The 17078-nt window shown below is 42.7% G+C and overlaps 1 protein-coding gene and 2 long non-coding RNA genes across 5 annotated transcripts; 1 reads left to right on the plus strand and 2 right to left on the minus strand.

The window, feature by feature from the left end:
- Positions 1-1511: 1511 nt before the first annotated feature.
- LOC145422676 (uncharacterized) lies at positions 1512-1915 on the minus strand. Its single transcript, XR_013903971.1, has 2 exons — positions 1775-1915; positions 1512-1692 (listed from the first exon to the last, which is right to left on the minus strand). It is a non-coding gene; the product is annotated as an uncharacterized LOC145422676 (long non-coding RNA).
- A 266-nt stretch (positions 1916-2181) lies between these two features.
- Positions 2182-3644, plus strand: LOC145422675 (uncharacterized). The gene is made up of 2 exons (XR_013903969.1): positions 2182-2421; positions 3569-3644. It is a non-coding gene; the product is annotated as an uncharacterized LOC145422675 (long non-coding RNA).
- Positions 3345-16089, minus strand: LOC113013395 (solute carrier family 2, facilitated glucose transporter member 5). Of its 3 annotated transcripts, XM_080294261.1 has the most exons (15): positions 15961-16089; positions 15499-15589; positions 15194-15287; positions 12167-12291; positions 11965-12063; positions 11719-11879; positions 11515-11639; positions 11272-11424; positions 11044-11169; positions 10061-10248; positions 9821-9931; positions 9621-9722; positions 7008-7083; positions 6657-6784; positions 3345-4744 (listed from the first exon to the last, which is right to left on the minus strand). In XM_080294261.1, exons 4-15 carry the CDS (start codon positions 12209-12211, stop codon positions 4520-4522), a joined length of 1539 nt encoding a protein of 512 aa, XP_080150387.1. In that variant the 5' UTR covers positions 12212-12291; positions 15194-15287; positions 15499-15589; positions 15961-16089; the 3' UTR covers positions 3345-4519. The 3 variants fall into 3 exon arrangements, with proteins under 3 accessions (XP_080150387.1, XP_026010048.1, XP_026010050.1); XM_026154263.2 differs by lacking the exon at positions 15194-15287; XM_026154265.2 differs by lacking the exons at positions 15194-15287; positions 15499-15589; positions 15961-16089 and adding an exon at positions 14275-14398.
- Positions 16090-17078: the final 989 nt, after the last annotated feature.

Here is a 17078-nt window from a genome sequence, read left to right on the forward strand (position 1 = left end):
AATGTTGGATATAATTTAGTTTTTGCTTGATACAATGTGCATAAAGTTAAAATATTAAAACTAATAAAATGAGTTTTAAAAAGAGAAATTTTCATTTCATGGAATTTTATATAATGAAATATGCAGAAAAAAGAGAATTGGACTGAAATGTCTATTGTTTTATAACATATTCAGGTTGTGTATTATGTTTTTAAAAGCAACTAAGTAATAAAGTAACTAATTACTTTTGAAAATAAGTAATCAGAACACTTTATTAAAGGAAATTGTGTAAAGTAACGGGATTACTTTATTGGAGAAGTAATCAGTATTAGCAACTAATTACTATTTTCAAGTAACTTGACCAACACTGCTCATAGATATTTACAATCTTTATATTTGAAGATATTCCTAAATTAAACGAATGCGCAGAGAAAAATGCTCCTTAATTCATGTTGTTCGTGGTAGAGAGGTGCTCCCGACTTATTTATTTATTCATTGTCAAACTAATAATGACATGACAGAGATGACTGTCGATTTTAGAAATCAAACATGTGCTCAAGCTTAAATTAAAAACGGAGTTCAGATTACAGTCAGATGCACAAAAGCTGCTTTTTTGACGCTATAGGATCACTGGGACCGCTCCGGGCGATGTAAGCTTAACGTCTGTGCGGAGTCGCTGTCCTGCGCGACAAAACCGGGAGACGCGGCGAAGGAGATTTTCTGCGTGTTTTTCTCTGAAGAAAATCTGTATGCGATGCCATCACCTCATGATGGAATCCACTGGACATACAGGGGTGGGCATTTTTCATTCAGTGTGTCTGAATTAGTTTTTAAAGAATTTAATGCATAGTTGTATTTTTAATCACCTCAAACTGCGCTTTCATGGATGTTGATGCGTGGTGCGTAAAGCGTAGAGACGTTTATTTTGCAACAGAAATACTCAACAAATAGCATTTTTGAAAAATAAAAATAAAGTGATTGAAATGAAAATTGGGTTATTACTGTTTATTCACAAAGATGAAATTCTTTTGACTGCTTGGTGTCCTGGTTTAACGCGCTGTGCGTTATTGGACCAATACTTTTCGTTTAACAGCTGGTTGGCTCTTGTAAAAACCATGGACCATTTGGTGTACAGCGCAGCTACGATTCTGGCAATGAATGTTATTTGAAGATGCAACATTATTCTGCTGAACAAGTCCACTGCGTGCCAGGGAACCAGCAACATGTGAGCTGGGTGGTTAATCCATTTCAAAGAAGGCTAATGTAAATCAAAAGTTCAAACAGTGTCAGTCTGTACAGATGCACAGAAAGGACCACACCAGTTTTTTCTGCCTGAACTATCAAAGCATAAATTTACGTGGACGTTGAGGTAGAATTTCCATTTTTTGAAATCCCCTCATTTATGTATAGTTTCCATGACTGCCATTGCTTTTTGGAAAAGTCACCACTGCATCACATCAACAGCTGTCAGGCGCAGTGGCCCGTGGAAATGGAAGGGACTCAAGTGCAGATTCAAAACCGGAGGCCAGGGGTGAGGTGTAACGAAAAGAGATATTTATTTTACAATGCTCAAAGGCTAACAGAAAGTGCAGACTAGAATCAATGAACATAAACTAGATGTCTGAGGCGAGAGAAGATACTGTGATGATAACTAGACGGCAGGGATAACTGAGTGCAGGTACTGGGCAGGGGAAACTGTGGCGGGCCAGGGCACTGAAACAGAGGAGAGAGCAGTCAGGGGAATTCCACAGAGAGCTGCGAGTGAATCTAAGGATAGTACACTGAGCTGTCTTACAAACTTGCAGGTGAGGGTTGCGTGGAGGGGGGAGGCAGGAGAGGTCCAGGTGGGTACTGCATGCAATGCAGGGAGGCAGGCAGGAAAGAATGGCAGCTCCGACACGGAGAGGGATTACCGGCGGCAGCAAACTGGTTTCCAGGAGAGCTTGGTAGGTGGGTTTTCGCGGCTGACGAGAAAAACAGAGATACGGTTAATACATCTGATGAGTCACCAAGGAATGGACGTGAGGCCGAGAACTGACTAAAGTTGGCAGATAATCTGGCGAAGACCAGTTGAGTGCGCCGGTCATAAATACTGCTGGTCCGATTGCCATCAGGTGAGGAACAACAAAGACTCCACCCAGTGGGGAGGAGCTGATGCTGTGGAAAACCACCCAGACCACGACAAACAGCACTGTCAACATTGAAAAGAAATGCCTGCTGCTGAAATAAATGTGGGCCAAGGCTTTCCTGCTATGTAAAGTATTCATGATTTGTGATGATATATTTGTGTCAGTTCAAATCGACCTACCTCCCAGTATGAAAATCACTGAGGGACTCCCAGGAAAGTACACAGCTGTCCAGATGCACCTGCACTGAGGCGGCTGGGACCTGGAGGCCAGTGGAGCAGATCATGCCATAGATGGGATCCGCTACATGGCAGAGGTAGGCTTACAAAACACAAAGGCTGTCCACTGCAGTAAAGCCAGGTTTTAAAGAACGTCTGTCTCATGCTCAACCAAACTGGGATCAATTATAGGTGCAGAGGTTTAAAGGGATGATGGGTTTCATCAGAGTGAATTCTTTTAACAAGGAAACCAGATTGACCTGCATCTATTAATCAGCCCTCTTTTTTTGAAACCACTTCTAATCTGCACACAAATTTCTTGCTTCCTGTTGAACCGTTTCAAGACTTTCTTTCATTTCATCAAACAGCTGAAACAATCGAAAGTTAGTAAATGCATTTCTATATCCCGATAGTCTTCAGCTACACGGCAGCACAGTGAATGAGTGCTTGTTTCCACCGGGCTGCTCTGGATCTCAGACGGCCTGTAACCTTCAGCTATGAGACGCTTCCTTTCCTTTCCTTTGAGAGGTCATCGCCGCAGCAACGCCACAGCTGGCATCCACAGCTGGCATCCACTGTGATAGCAGCAAATAATTAAGATGCATCCAAGTGAGAGTTTACATAAAACTGGGACTTTATTTTCACTTCTACAGCACTTTACTCATAAGTTAATATCTGACATCTATCAAAGAAGGAACATTAAACAGTCAGAATGACTGAAAAATATAACATATCTGTAAAAACATGACCAAAACTGTCAGATGTGTGCAACCATTACAAGTGAGTTATTGAATATCTGTTTAAAAAAAAAATCAACTTTTTTTTGGTTTCTAGCTGTTTAGAAAACAGGTCAATAAATCTGGAGTTTTGGTTGTATCAGTGCCTTTCAAGTATGTTAAATACAATTTAATGATAAAGCTTAAAGCAACACAGATCCTAAAAAACTGTAATAATCCTCTAAAGCCTGCATTTATGGGATCAAGTCACAATGATCTCTTTTCACTGAAACTTTAAGCATCAATGTTACACAGCTTTGTTTTATTTTCTTTCCAGGATGGCCATTTTGAGAACACCTACTATAGTGATTTTATTGCAAACTTGAAGAAAATCAAGTATGCCACAAAAACAAACAAACAGAAGAAAAACCCCACATTGCTCTACTTGGGGTCAGAATCCAAATGTGACCTCTAGCTGAGCCATAACTCACTGGTTTAGTTTAACGTGGTGTTTGTGTAACCCTCACAGGTCAGTCCATGAACATATCCAACCTTGATGTCCGCTCAATGCTCCCTGAGAATCTGAAGCGCTTCTTCAGGGCTCCCTCACCACTCCGCCCTGCTACGAGAGCATCCTCTGGACTGTGTTTGATAACATCCATTGACGACAGTCATTCGGGTGCTTGCTCATCTTACAAGCTGCCAAACATATCTACATGTAAGGGATGGCTGTATTCACTTTGCAGTGTTTGCTTCTTTCCTTTTTCTTTCCTTTAGGTGGATTTCACAATTCAAGGTCTATCAGATATGGTGGGTGGTTTTAAAATTTGATATTGACATGCAATTAAAGTTAGATTGGTGATTCTCCAGCCTGATTCTTTTTTTCTGTTGTCCTCAGAAACTGGCTCTTTGTTTCCTTTGGTGCTCAATTTCCAGGAGAAAGATTCTGGCAGTTATGCTTTGGCCAGACCAAAACTGAGCATGTACGGAGGGGTGCAGCTGGACAGTCAGTACAGATGTTCCTGATGCTTCTGTTTGTATGAGCTTCAACATGCTGCAACAAGGCAGAATATCATCTGTTGATGTTGGGGATTTGATTGAATTGTTGGTGAAGGGTTCATGGTATGTTTTACAAAGGACAAAATGCTTTTCAAGGCGCCTACAGGCCAATATTAAAAAGACGTCACAGCTTGAGCCATGTACTGCATTCATATGTCATCAATAAAAGCTTACAAGAGACCTGCTGTCTGCTCACTGACTCCTTCACACGTCCTTAACGCTGCATCTAGTGCATACACCGACTCACAGCAAACCTTAGCCTGCATGGAAATCTACCAACATCTGCAGGTGCAAATACAAAGAAAAGGCACACAGAGGCATCTAAAATGAAAACACTGTCAAGTCTTCTACCACACACACACTCCCTCGCTCCACACCCGCAGCGAATACTTCCTCTTCTATCAATGTTCTCCTTCTTTCTTCAGAAGGGCGTGGCCTTCTGTGCATCCTGTGGGCTCTCTTTGAGCTCTTTCAGCGGCAGATCGCCGTCACCCAGATTTAACTCCACTTTGTTCCTCTTTGCAAACATCTGGAAGACCTCCAGGAAGGTCTTCTTCTTTGTTTCGGGCACCACCAGCCAGATGTAGATCAGGGTGACCAGACAGATGACGGCAAAAATGATGAAGCTGTAGGGGCCCAGGCCTCGCTGGGGAGAGAAGGAGAGGAAATGTGATTTCTGGGTCCTCGACATGAAATGTAAATATGTCAGGAAGACAAACAGAGCAAACAAGGTGAGGTCAAAAGTGAAACACTGCTCTTTATAGATGTTTCTCAAGCATCTTCTTCCCTTGATTACACTTTCAGGTTTAAACATGTAAGAGGAAGTAAACATGAGATGAAGCTTATGTTTATATCTAAGATCACGTCATTCAGTGAAAACTCCTACACATAATGTCTCCTCATTTAAGATTTTACAATATGTTTTCTGGTGTTATAATATTCAAGCTCCGACATTGTGTTTCAGGCGTTGTAAATGCAGTAAAAAATGTTTCTGGCACTCTCTGCATGTTTGCATTCCTCATGTATCTTCCTCCTCCTCATTCCCTATGTTGTGCCTCTTCTTGTCCTCCTCTTATTTTGTTTTCTCTGTCTGTGTTTGTGTACGAGGAGTAGGTGAGCCACTCCCTTTCCAGTTTTTCCCACTTCACTCGATGACCGAAACCAACACTGTTCTCTTGTGCTTAGATCCACCAGCTTCCCACCTGCCTGCCTGTTTTAATCAGCTGATTTGATCACCCCTGGCTCCAGGCTGCCCTGTTTACTGTGAGTCAAACAACAAGCCAGCTTTGCACACAGAAACTGTTCCTGACTAGTTCAGCAGCCAGCAACACTAAACCATCCACCTAAAATAAACTCCTTCTTTTCTTCACATGCACAAGAAATATTCTAAGTGTCACCTAAAGGTGGAGTGTGCATCAGGTAGGTGAGTGATAGGTCCAAACTGCATTCTCTAGCATGACAGCAATCAATAATAAACAGGAGGAACCAACTGATTTTTTAAAATGTTGTTCTCAGTTTGATACCTGAATCAAACTTGGTGCTGAACCATTAGGAAAATGTTGTAAAAGGAAAAAATATATCTGAAATCTACTTTTTCTACTTTACCTGAGCACTCGAAGCACTTTATACAAAACGCTTAATTTGCCCATTCCAATGAAGACTTTTTTCTCTCTGCTGAAGTGCTTTCTATCTGACACTCACACTCCAATATATGCATCAGAGGCTTGAGGTTAGTATCTTGCTAAAAGATAAACATGAGGCAGTAATTTTGAGTACAATTCAAATCAGTATAAGTCAGCATTTTGGCCCACTCACTTTAGGGGTCACTACAGCAACTCACTGGTATCATGTCACCCTATCCCCAGCATCCTCCTGTGTCACACAACCCCTCTTCATTTCCTTCTTTACTAGATCTATGAATCTCCAAAATCCTTTGTCAACTATATCCATATAGGGTCTGCACATGTCCACAGCAGTTCAGTTCCTTAACTTTGGCGGCAAAACCTGAGCCGTTACTCTCATGTACTCTTCTCTAATCCTGTCCCTCCATCCTGGTCATGCTGGTTTCTTCAGCTCTGCCACCTCCAGCTCAGCCTCCTGACTTTTTGTTAGCACCACAGTCTCCAAACCATTCATCATAGCAGGTCTCACTACCATCTTGTAATCTTTCCCTTTCACTCTTGCTGCTATCTTGTTATAAATCATCCTTGACACTCATTTCTAGCCACTCCACCCTGACTGCAATCCTCTCCTCTCTTACGCACTGTTTGTTGCAGCATATTCTTTACTTAATTCTTATATTTGTGTTGCAAGGATGAAATGCAAACGAGTGCACTTAAATCTTTTCTAAACAGGTTAATCCCTGTTTAGAAAAGCAATCCCTTGTTTGCAAATCTATGCAAATTGCAAAGAAAATATCAAAGTAATCCAATTCTAAGTGGCATAAAAGATCACATTACAGTGAGGATGTGGGGGGAACTGCCTTGCTGGTTATGCTCGACAAAACATCTAGAACTAATTCCACTGAAGTCTGAGCCTGCAGAAATTGAGAAACTAACCTCGAGGAAGGGGAAGACAAGGCCAACAATGAAGTTGGAGAGCCAGTGGACGGAGCCGGCCACCATGAACGCCGCAGGCCTGGCTGTTTGCCGGAACATCTCAGTGGCCACCACATAAGGAATGGGACCTGCAGAACAAAAATGCAATTAACCACAACCAAAACACTCGAGACAGACGTCATCAGTCTTCACAGTCAGAGAGGATGCTCATATCTCAAACAAACTGAGTGCTGATGTACAAACTTTGATTATATGCCTGGTTACATCTAAACAACACTTCAGCTAATGGAGCGCCCTGCTGTAATTACAGTATGTGTGTAAATACCAACAGGTCTACTCAGACAGACTCACTCGGTCCTATGGCATGTCCGATGACGTAGACGATGACAGAGGCGATGCTGACATAGGGCATCCATGTCACAGTCTCCTGCAAACACAGACAAGCAGCTCTCAGTAACTATTCCTTCTGATGTTTGTAAGCAGGAGCAACATTAACGGCTCCACATGGAGGCCTTGAGGATCAAAGGCAGATGATTAATGTGCCTACTCTCCATTGTGTCTCTAAATTGTGCCTTTACTGCTGCTGAAAATGACGCCTGTCTGAAAACATTGGCTCCAGGTGAGGTTGCAGGTTTGAAGGAGGGCAGCACTGCGTTTGCGGTTCTCTCTAATAGTCAGTGTTTAGTGTCAGGTGTCATGGCTCCTGCAAACAAAGGGGCCAAAATATCACTTTACTGTCTCAGACCATGATGGGAATCCTAGACGTACAACATGATTACAGGCTGGTAATCTGTAGCACAGTGACACCGTTTGTTATTTTGGCTTTTTACTGGTTGCGTCTTGTTTAATTATTTTGCCAATCTGTCATCATGTCCTATTCTGCTGTTCCTTAGCTGTCCTGCAGGAGTTCTCACTGTGGCTTTTCAGAAATGGCCAAAACATGGGGATAAAGTGCAGGTGAAATTAAATCAAACATAAAGAGATGTGGGTCTCCACACCCACCTGAATCCAATTTCCTGTTATTTATCATGTGCCAGATGTTTGGTTTAGCTTTTTTAAAAAAACAACAACAAAAAACAAAACAAAACAAAACACCAGAAGCCCTTCTTGACACAATCCCAAAGGGATTTGGGTCTCCTCCCTATACTGAACTGGGATCTTTGGCCTGTTAGTCAGATGTATAAACCACTACACTATGGAGACAGAGATGTTTTTATATATAATGTCTCATTTTTAGGAAACACAAAAGTAATTAGACAGCTGACAAACAGTTGCATAGTTAAGTGTGGCCTGTACCCTTTTACAAATTAAACTGATAACATATAAGTTTAATTTACTGCCAACAGCCACTAATCCTTTCAAAAAAAAATCCATATCATCGTTGTGCATATCAGTTTCAACATCTACAATCTGGAGACACCTTCCTGAATGGAAATAGAGGATTTATAATATCACCCTGGTAATAACCCTGGCAGGTTTTAGATCTCACCCTGGGTCAACACACCTGAATCAAATGATTAGTTTGAAGCCCTCCAGTCCTCTGGAGGGCTTCAAGACATGTTGAGGAGGTAATTTAGCCATTTAAATCAGCTGTGTTGGATCATCTAAAACCTGTAGGACACTGGCCCTTGAGGCCTGGAGTTCCCGTCCCCTGTTTTATAACAAGGTGCGAACTACTGGTTACACTCAAGAACAGGAAGGCCAGATTAGACTAAACTCTAAAAGGCCTGCACAGATCTGGAAAAAAAAATCTTGGGATAAATGAAAGCAAGATGAACCAGAATGACGGAAGAAAAAAAAAATGGAGAAGCAGAGAAACAGTTCTGGATCTGAAGCATACTGCACCATCTGTCAAACATGGTGGAGGCAATGCTATGGCATGGGCATGAATGACTTGAACCAAACCACTGGCGTTTGTTGCTGACATGGCTGCTGATAGAAGTAACAGGACAAACTGTAAAGTGTACAGGGCTATACTCTGTGCTCAGATTTGAAGTGCTCAGACAATGTTTCACAGTAGTTTGATGGCCAATCTCAACCCAAGCACAGCAGCTTTGCAGTTTTAGTATATGTACAACTATGTATAAAACGTATGCAACTTCTGAACAGCGATTGGACAAGTTTTCGTAAAACTACTTGAGTAAAATCTGAAAATTTGTATTTGATTCATACGTCATTTACAAACATGTAAAGAGGCAAAACTACAAAAACCTGTTTGACATATTATTGACTAACTGTCCACAATAGAAGCCTTTGCAACAGTGCAGGTTCAAACTGGGACCCACGTTCTGGACTCTAAGTAAGCCAAAAGTCTGTCCACTCTGAGTTAAATGCATGAAAGATGAGTGGGGGAAAAAAGCCATAATCAGTGGTGGTCTCAACAACAGTAGAGTGCCTCTATTTTAATGCAGTGAGGTTAAAACTATGGAGTGGACTAACGCCTTCATAATGTTAAATTTTATTCAGTGCTTTTAATTAATTATTCAACAGAGCTGTAATCCAGTGGGGACAAAGTGTAGGTGAGAGCAGAAAATTAAAATCACACAGATTAAGATGAAAATTTTAAAGGCCTGTTGCTGTAGCCTTGTAGGAATGAGGATTTTGCTGGCTGCTGTTGGAAAAAAAAAAAAGAGTGTCCTGGTTATCCAAAAATATGCTGAACAATGTCAAATGACTTAAATTCAGTAACATAGAAGCATAATATGTGAAATGCTGTTAAAATTACAAGCAGCTCACATTTACGAACTCACCTCTAACTATAATTAGTACATTTTTAGACTATAGCTGCAATTAAATCAATCTCACGAGGCGTTACTCTCTGATCCACTGATCCTGAGATCATAAACAGGATCTTGCAAATCTCCTCTGATTCTTTCCAGGTTGGGGAACTAATAACTGAACCACTAGAGGGCAGCAGAGTGACAGGTTGCAGGCATTAGTAGCGCTGACAGGTCTGTACCATACCTGCAAGTTGAGTGCGACAGTGAGCAGCACACAGGCTCCGCAGCAGATCCCAAAACCACAGAGGAGGAGCAGGCGGCGACCTGAGGCTTCCACGATGAACACCTGGGATGACAAAACCCCCGTTCACAGTGGTTATCTCCATCTCACATGATCAAACAACACACAAACAGCTCCTCTCCTCAGCTTTGCTGGGTACCTACAGCAGTTATGGTCATAAAGACATTCACTGCTCCCGTTCCCACTGTGACATACTGGATGTCACTCTCCCTGACTCCTGCAGAGCCGTATATGCTGTCGGCATAGTAGTAGATCTGAGAGAAAAGAGAGAAATGCATTATGGTTATAACACAACAGCCTGTGAATAAGCAAGAACATAGATGTTGTCATGCATCCTGAGTTATTGTGTGAGGGACGAGGACAACTGGATGGGCACGTCTCACCGCATTGACACCCGACAGCTGCTGGCCCATGTTCATGACAACTATGGAGATCAGCTGCCAGCGAAGAGAGCGCTGGGACAGCAGGGAGAACACACTCAGGTGACCTTCGACCTTCTCGGACTGGTCCTCCTGACGCATCTCCAACAGCTCGCTGTCCACGTCGTCCCACCCACGCAGGCGCTGCAGTGCTAAGAGTGGAAATGCATACAGTGCCATAAATGCTCAGTTTATCTTCGATGTGTAGTGTAGTTATGTGCGAAATGTGAATGATGGTGGTGATGATGATGGTGAAACCCTGGGTTTCGGCACCAGTGTGGTGTGAATAAGGTGGGACCACAGATTGTTATTGAGAGCCATCTTTATTCATTCCACGGCTGCAGGAACACCACCATCATTCACCAACCCGAGTCCCCGTGTTTTAACAGGCAGGTGTGATTGCGGATGTCGTGAAGGTGCGTCCGCACGGCACCGCCGACCACGGCTCACCACAGAGATTTTTCATCAACCCTGCTCAACAAAGATACCGGGGAACTGGTGACACTTGTTGGAGATGTGGGGGAGATGGAGCTAACCATTTCCATATCTTTTGGGATTGCAAAGTTATTCGCCAGTACTGGTCTCTAATCCACGAACGTCTACAAAATGTTTTTTCATTTGTTTTCCCTTTAACCTTTGAGATTTTTGTGTAACACACCAGTGGATAAATTGAATTCTAATGATAGAAGACGTTTGTATATCCTACTGGCTGCGAGTAAAAAGCCCCTTACGAGGAGATGGCTTAAGCCTGAACCACCAACGATGGAAGATTGGATACATTCTGTACAAGAGACATATACGATGGAAAAATTGTCATTTTCTCTTAAACTTCAGAGGGATACCTTCTACAGAATATGGTCTAAATGAACAGAATACGTTAAGCCTGTTAGGTGTGATTTTTTTATGAACCATGCTTTTTTTATGTTGATGACATCGCACTTTCTTACCTTTCGTTGCTTTCTTCTCGTCTCCATTCTGGATGAGCATGTACCTGGGGCTCTCAGGGAAGAAGGGGAGCAGCAGGAGCTGAATCGCGGCGGGAATACCAGTAAGGCCCAGCATGAGGGTCCAGCCTGGACACACACAAGGAACACAGACACGCTTTTAAACTTATTCTTAAGACCATGTCTCAGCATCTGATGAATAAATGATCAAACATGTACAAACTTAACTACCTGTGCTGTTTCCCAGTATGTTTCTAATGCCCAGCACTTGGGCGCAGAGGATGCCAACAGTGATGAAGAGTTGCGGAACAATGCCGAGAGCTCCCCTCAGGTTTTTGGGAGCGATCTCACCCAGATACATGGGCACCACATTGGAAGAGAGACCTGCAGGTGGGAAAGCATGCATGGGTGAAGCTAAACCGCCTGATCACGCCTGATCCTTAACCTGGGCTGTTGTTAAATTCGGGAGCTGACCTGCACAGATGCCTACTATAAACCTGGCCACAATGATGATCTCGTAGGACTTGGCGATCTCACTGACTCCCATCATTATAGCAGGGACGATGGAGAAGATGTTGTTGAAGAGGAGGGTGCCCTTCCTGTAGCAGGGATGAAGCATTAGTTGCAAGAAACATGCAGAGCATGCTAAACTACACGTGGAATGAAGCAGATTCTCACCTCCCAAATTTGTTGACCAGAGGGGCCACCATCAGAGAGCCGAAGAAGCCTCCGAGAGGGAACATGGACACGGAGAGAGACCACAGCAGAGTCAGGACGTTCTCCTCCATCGGGCTGTGGTAACGCTCCATGTAGGTTGTATTATAAAACTGCTGCATGAACTGAAAAGAGCAGGAGAGCACTGATAGGAACGAATTATCTTCCCAGCGAGTTCCATTCAAGCTTTTCTTTCTTTAATCAGCTTACCTGCGATGGAGAGTTGACCACAGAGACATTATAGCCGTACTGGAAGGACGAACCAAAGGCAGCTATGAGTGTTGCCAGCACCAGGACTACAGTTAGCCTCTGTTTTTTGTTGGGGAGAGGGGGACAACATCAGAGCGCTATTTGAAAAGTCAGAAAAGAAAATTGTGACCATGGTTGGGATCACACGTGGACTGTAACTCACCCCTTTCCTCTCCACAGGCTTTCCCCATTCCTCGGTGTCCGCCATGGCCGTGTTTGGGCTCGCTGTCACTTTCAGCAGTAATAACAGCACACTTTATTATTACTGCCCACTGGATCCTGCCTGCCCTTTGGACACCAGATTAGAGAGCGTGGCATTGGTTTATGGTTATCGCACTCATGTTGCTGACTGTGCTCTCTGGTTAATTTTTTTTAATGTAATACACCTGAAAGATTAAAAGCTTACTTGAATGTTGATATCTAACTCTTATATTGCACTGTATCCTTGACTAAACAGGATCAGTGGATGCAGGTGTCATTAAAGAAAAAAATGATAAGGATAACGCATCTTTATTGCTGATCCACGCGCAGGCTGCACTGCATCAGATGGATTTATTAAAATAATACAACAGCAACAACTTCAGCATTTACTGTCAAACAGTTTGAAAGGTTTATCTGCTTGCACCTCTCATCGATGACACTAAAAAACTGTTTGTTTGTTCGCCCTTGCACAAACACCACAGCTGTAAACATTTCTTTTTCCAAATGTTTGCTTTGTCAGAAATCTGTCATGCACACCATCATCTCTTATCTCTAAAGCCGAGCCTGCTTGTCGATACAACGCCCCTGAGGCTATTTGCTCCTGGAGCTGGATGTTACTTGCTTCAAAGCACAAACAAACAAACCAAAGAAAAAAAGCAAACAATTACATTTCAGAACTACTTCTGCTCAGAGTAAACTATTACTGAGGCAGTCTTGGAAGAATAGACTGAGTTTTACTGAAATAAAATGAATGAAACCAGAGTTTGTTTTTATACATGAAGGTAATAAAAAGCAGTAAATGTTTACTACACAGTTGCGCTATTTTAAATTTGCTGTTTTAGAGAAAACTCTTTTTATTTTAAATAGAATTATTTACATAAAGTAACAGGTTTCATCAACAGGTTCATTTTAGATTTTAAAACATGCAAATGATGCCTTTTACTCCTTTGGATACAAAGAGGTTTGGCTTGGATGGCAGTCAAAGAGTTTGAAACTTTAACAAATCTGACATAAGATGTGATAAAAAGAATTCCAGCTACTCAGACGAGCAAAAATTACGGAGACTGTTACCAACCTCCCTCAATTCGTATCAAGATGCTGACATTTTCTACATTGTTCACATTATCAGTGTAAAACTACAGCAAAAAGCTGTGGTCTGGAAGTGAAAGGTTAAGGCCTTGAAGTAAGGTTGGAGCAGGGTTATGGTGCTTTGATAGCATAAATTTTAACATTATGGGGGTTTACATATAGAACCAAGTGTAACCTTTATTAGGTTACACTTGGTTACATGTCACTTCTTTTGCTCATATCACGGTGAAAGAAGCTAGTGGAGCTATTGTTGCTGCTGGTAGCATCCCACCAAGGTGGTAAAGTGGATAAAGTGCAGGTTCACTTCCAGTTTAAAACCTTACTCCCATGTTTAAAAAAAGATTTACAGTCAGTTCAAGGGGTTAACATGCACATATCAGCACAGAAACATGCACACAACACTGCCGTAATAAAATGCTATCATGATAATGACAGTGTTGTGGAGATATGTGAAGGTGTTACTGTGAGGGTTGCAACAACAACAAAAAAATCTCTTGCTTTGGTTTGCTGACAATTCCAGGAGGTTTTCTAAGAGCGGAGTGATGAAGGGAGACCAAAAACCAGTTTTCTTAGAAGTGGCCTGGAAATCACTGAGCTCCATTCCAGGTTTTGTGCAATACCTTGTGCTTTAACACAGAGGACGCATTACATAAGAAGTCATATGAAGCTAAAGCTACTTCCAGCTGCTCCCTTATTCACAATGAGTCACCAGAGTGACTGAAGGAACTACTGAGTGTCAATAAACAAGAAAAAACGGCGTCCAGTGGACGGTCTGTGTATTCAACCCCACCTCTGGCGCCGGTGCCCACCTCTCAATTTTAAATCCATGTAGACATTGAGGGTTCTCGGGAGGGACCGTGCTAACACCTGCTGCTCTCTGGCAGCAGCACCATGCTCTCCCGTGTTTTAAATGCACCTTAGAACAACATGCAGCAACACTACACATGAGCAAGAGGAGGGAGGTTTGGAGTCTTCACACACCCCTGTTCTCTGCTGGCCTTCGGGGCGGGGGGGCTGGAAGGAGGTGTTGGCCGTCCGATTGGGATCTGGGATGCGGGGCCTCCCTGCTGCTGCGGAGCCTGGGGCGGTCTGCTTGCCTCCATCCCGGGGGAAAGGGTAACATCTCCTGGGTCTAGGTGCCGTTTCCCCCTCCAGGGGCGAGGGTACCTGGACCCGGGGTATAGAGTTTGTTTGGGGAGTGTGATTGTGTGTACAGTGTCCATGTATGTCTATCCCTATGTTGGGTGAGTGCTGAGTATTTGTATATGTGTGCATGAGGGTGGGAATGCATGTTTGTGTCTGTGTCTATATGTCAGGTCGGGTCTTAGACTCCACCTCTCTGGGAACTCCCAGGCCCTCCAAAGGCCTGTCTCTCCTCACCACACTCCCTGCCGGTAACTGATGCCCTCAGGGGTCGGTGCGTTGGTGGTTCTTGGTGTCCGGGGCTGGGCGCTCAGGTATGTACCAGCTCACTCCCGGTGACTACTTGGCGGGGCCCGGTGCCTGTTGTCGGCAAGGCCGTGATGATCCATTTGGCAAAGTAAATCCGTTGGGTATCCTTGCTGGTCTTCAGACTAGTGATGGGATTTTCGGCTCTTTTTAGAGAACCGGCTCTTCAGGTTGTTTTGTTGCTTTAATGAATTTATTATTAACAATAATATAAAATTATGCTCAAAAATTGGTTTTATTTATATATGTTTATATATAAATATATGTGGTGGCCCCTAGAGACAAAACACATACAAACTCCAAAACAAATTTCTAGCATTAACTGAACTTCCAAAACAGAGCTACTTAGATCACTTACATTACACAATTGAAAGCATGTGTGTATCGTTTGTGTATTTATACACAAGCACTCATATATATTCAAATAATAAAAAAAAAAAAGTTAATTTACCTGTTATTACCACACACCAAATCCAGTCGTTGGTACTTCCTGGCTTGTGTAGCCACTAGGTAACAAAAGCTCAGCTCAAATCTTACCTAGCGTGCTATAAAGCAGAACCGCACAAACTCATAGATAATTACACAATTGTTATACAGTTCAGACTTCATTCATTTCCAAAACAACTTTACAAGCAGTTACAAATACATTCAACCTTGCATGTTATACAATTAAAACATTTACCAATATAAGTAACCAATCCTGGGATGTCCTATTAATAAATAACACTTTTTCACGTCAGTGTGGCTGAAACCTACCTGCTGAGTGAGATCAGTCCAAAAACATTGTGACAGAGCTGATGGACTTTAAAACGGTTATTTTCTTCCTCTGATGGCTTCTTTGTTTTCCCTGTGCAAAGAGATCAACAAAAGCAACACAATCACAAAAACAGAGAAATAAATGAATAGCATTACTGTCATGGACTATGGGTCAAAGTATCATCAGAGCATTCTGCATCCTCCTCGTGTTTGTGTTCAAAAAGCTGCTTTTGGTTTTGTAGATACAGCTCCTTCTTTCCTAAACATGCGGCTGCCTCGGTAGCAAAATGGCAACCGCTTTTTAAAATTAAGCTAAAAAAAAAAAAAAGCTAATTAAAAATATGCAACAAAACAGTAATTGTGTTTGATTCTTCTGAGGAGTAAAGTGCAATAAAATAAAATAAAATACAATAAATGTCTGACCAAACATCGTTTGTAAGTAAATAATTGCAAAGTACTTACTGGACTTCAGCCACCAGTCACACACTTGTAGAAATACCCCCACACGACAAACTTCCAAATGACTGCGTGGATGTGAGCGTGTAGGCAACGGACCAAACCATTGTGAGGCAAATGGGTTGGGGGTGGTTGGGGTATAAGGTGTGGGGTGGGGAAACTTGTCAGATATTAAAATGACTTGTTTGGCTTCTTTAAACAAATAAATCAATCAATAGCAGCCTTGGTTTTCGTGCATATTAATATCAGTTCACCGTTCAGCTGTATTACTGCATAGTTATACATACAAATAATGAGGAGACAGAGTTTTCTGGTTTTCACAGGAGAAGGAGCAGGTTAGGACCATCGTGTCGCCATGTAATTTCCATCGATGGTTGCACTGCACTGATTGGACCAAAATTTTCTAGAGGTATGAGGGGGTGTGCACGGTGGTGACACTCCAGACCTCCTCTCCGCCCCCCACCACCACCACCACCAATTGGGGAGAGAGCACAGATGCAAACCAGGAGTCAACAGCCCCTCGTAGGCTTGCTGACCCAGGAAACAACAGCTGCTGCTCCCCTCCTGCGGTATTTTATTTGTCTTTTTTTGTTTTTCTCCATCCCCCTCTGCGCATTTTCTTGCAGGTGGCCTACATTATCCAACCTCCACACCCCAGCGGTATTTGAAGCAAGCAACACTTCCATGTGTAGCAGGTCTACCTTGTTTGCTTCGGGCCTTTAACACTGCAGTGCTGTTCCTCTCTAATCCCAAAGACAAACATGATAAAACCCAGTCTAAAAGTTGCTGAGACGAAACAGGTTGCAGACTGTGCTGAAGAGACTGTTTCATATTAAACATGGAAGTGTTACATTCAAAAGTCTCTCATGTGAGAGACTTTTGAATGTAATCTTCTTGGTAGATTTTTGTTCCCCTTATATTATGAAATGGGAGCTCCACGCAGAAAATTTGCATTGCTAGTAGTCCCAGCAGTAAACAGTTGGTGGCGCTAATGCGACGAGTAATGCCAGAACAAAGTGCACGTTCGCTGGGAACTCAGTAGCCGCCTTTTTGCTCACACACTAAACACTGCCACTGCTAATTTATTGCCTGTGGTGGACAACGTGCTTGAGAATGGGCTCCCG

This window comes from Astatotilapia calliptera, chromosome 20 (genome assembly GCF_964374335.1).
Source record: "Astatotilapia calliptera chromosome 20, fAstCal68.1, whole genome shotgun sequence".
Taxonomy (NCBI): Eukaryota; Metazoa; Chordata; class Actinopteri; order Cichliformes; family Cichlidae; genus Astatotilapia; species Astatotilapia calliptera.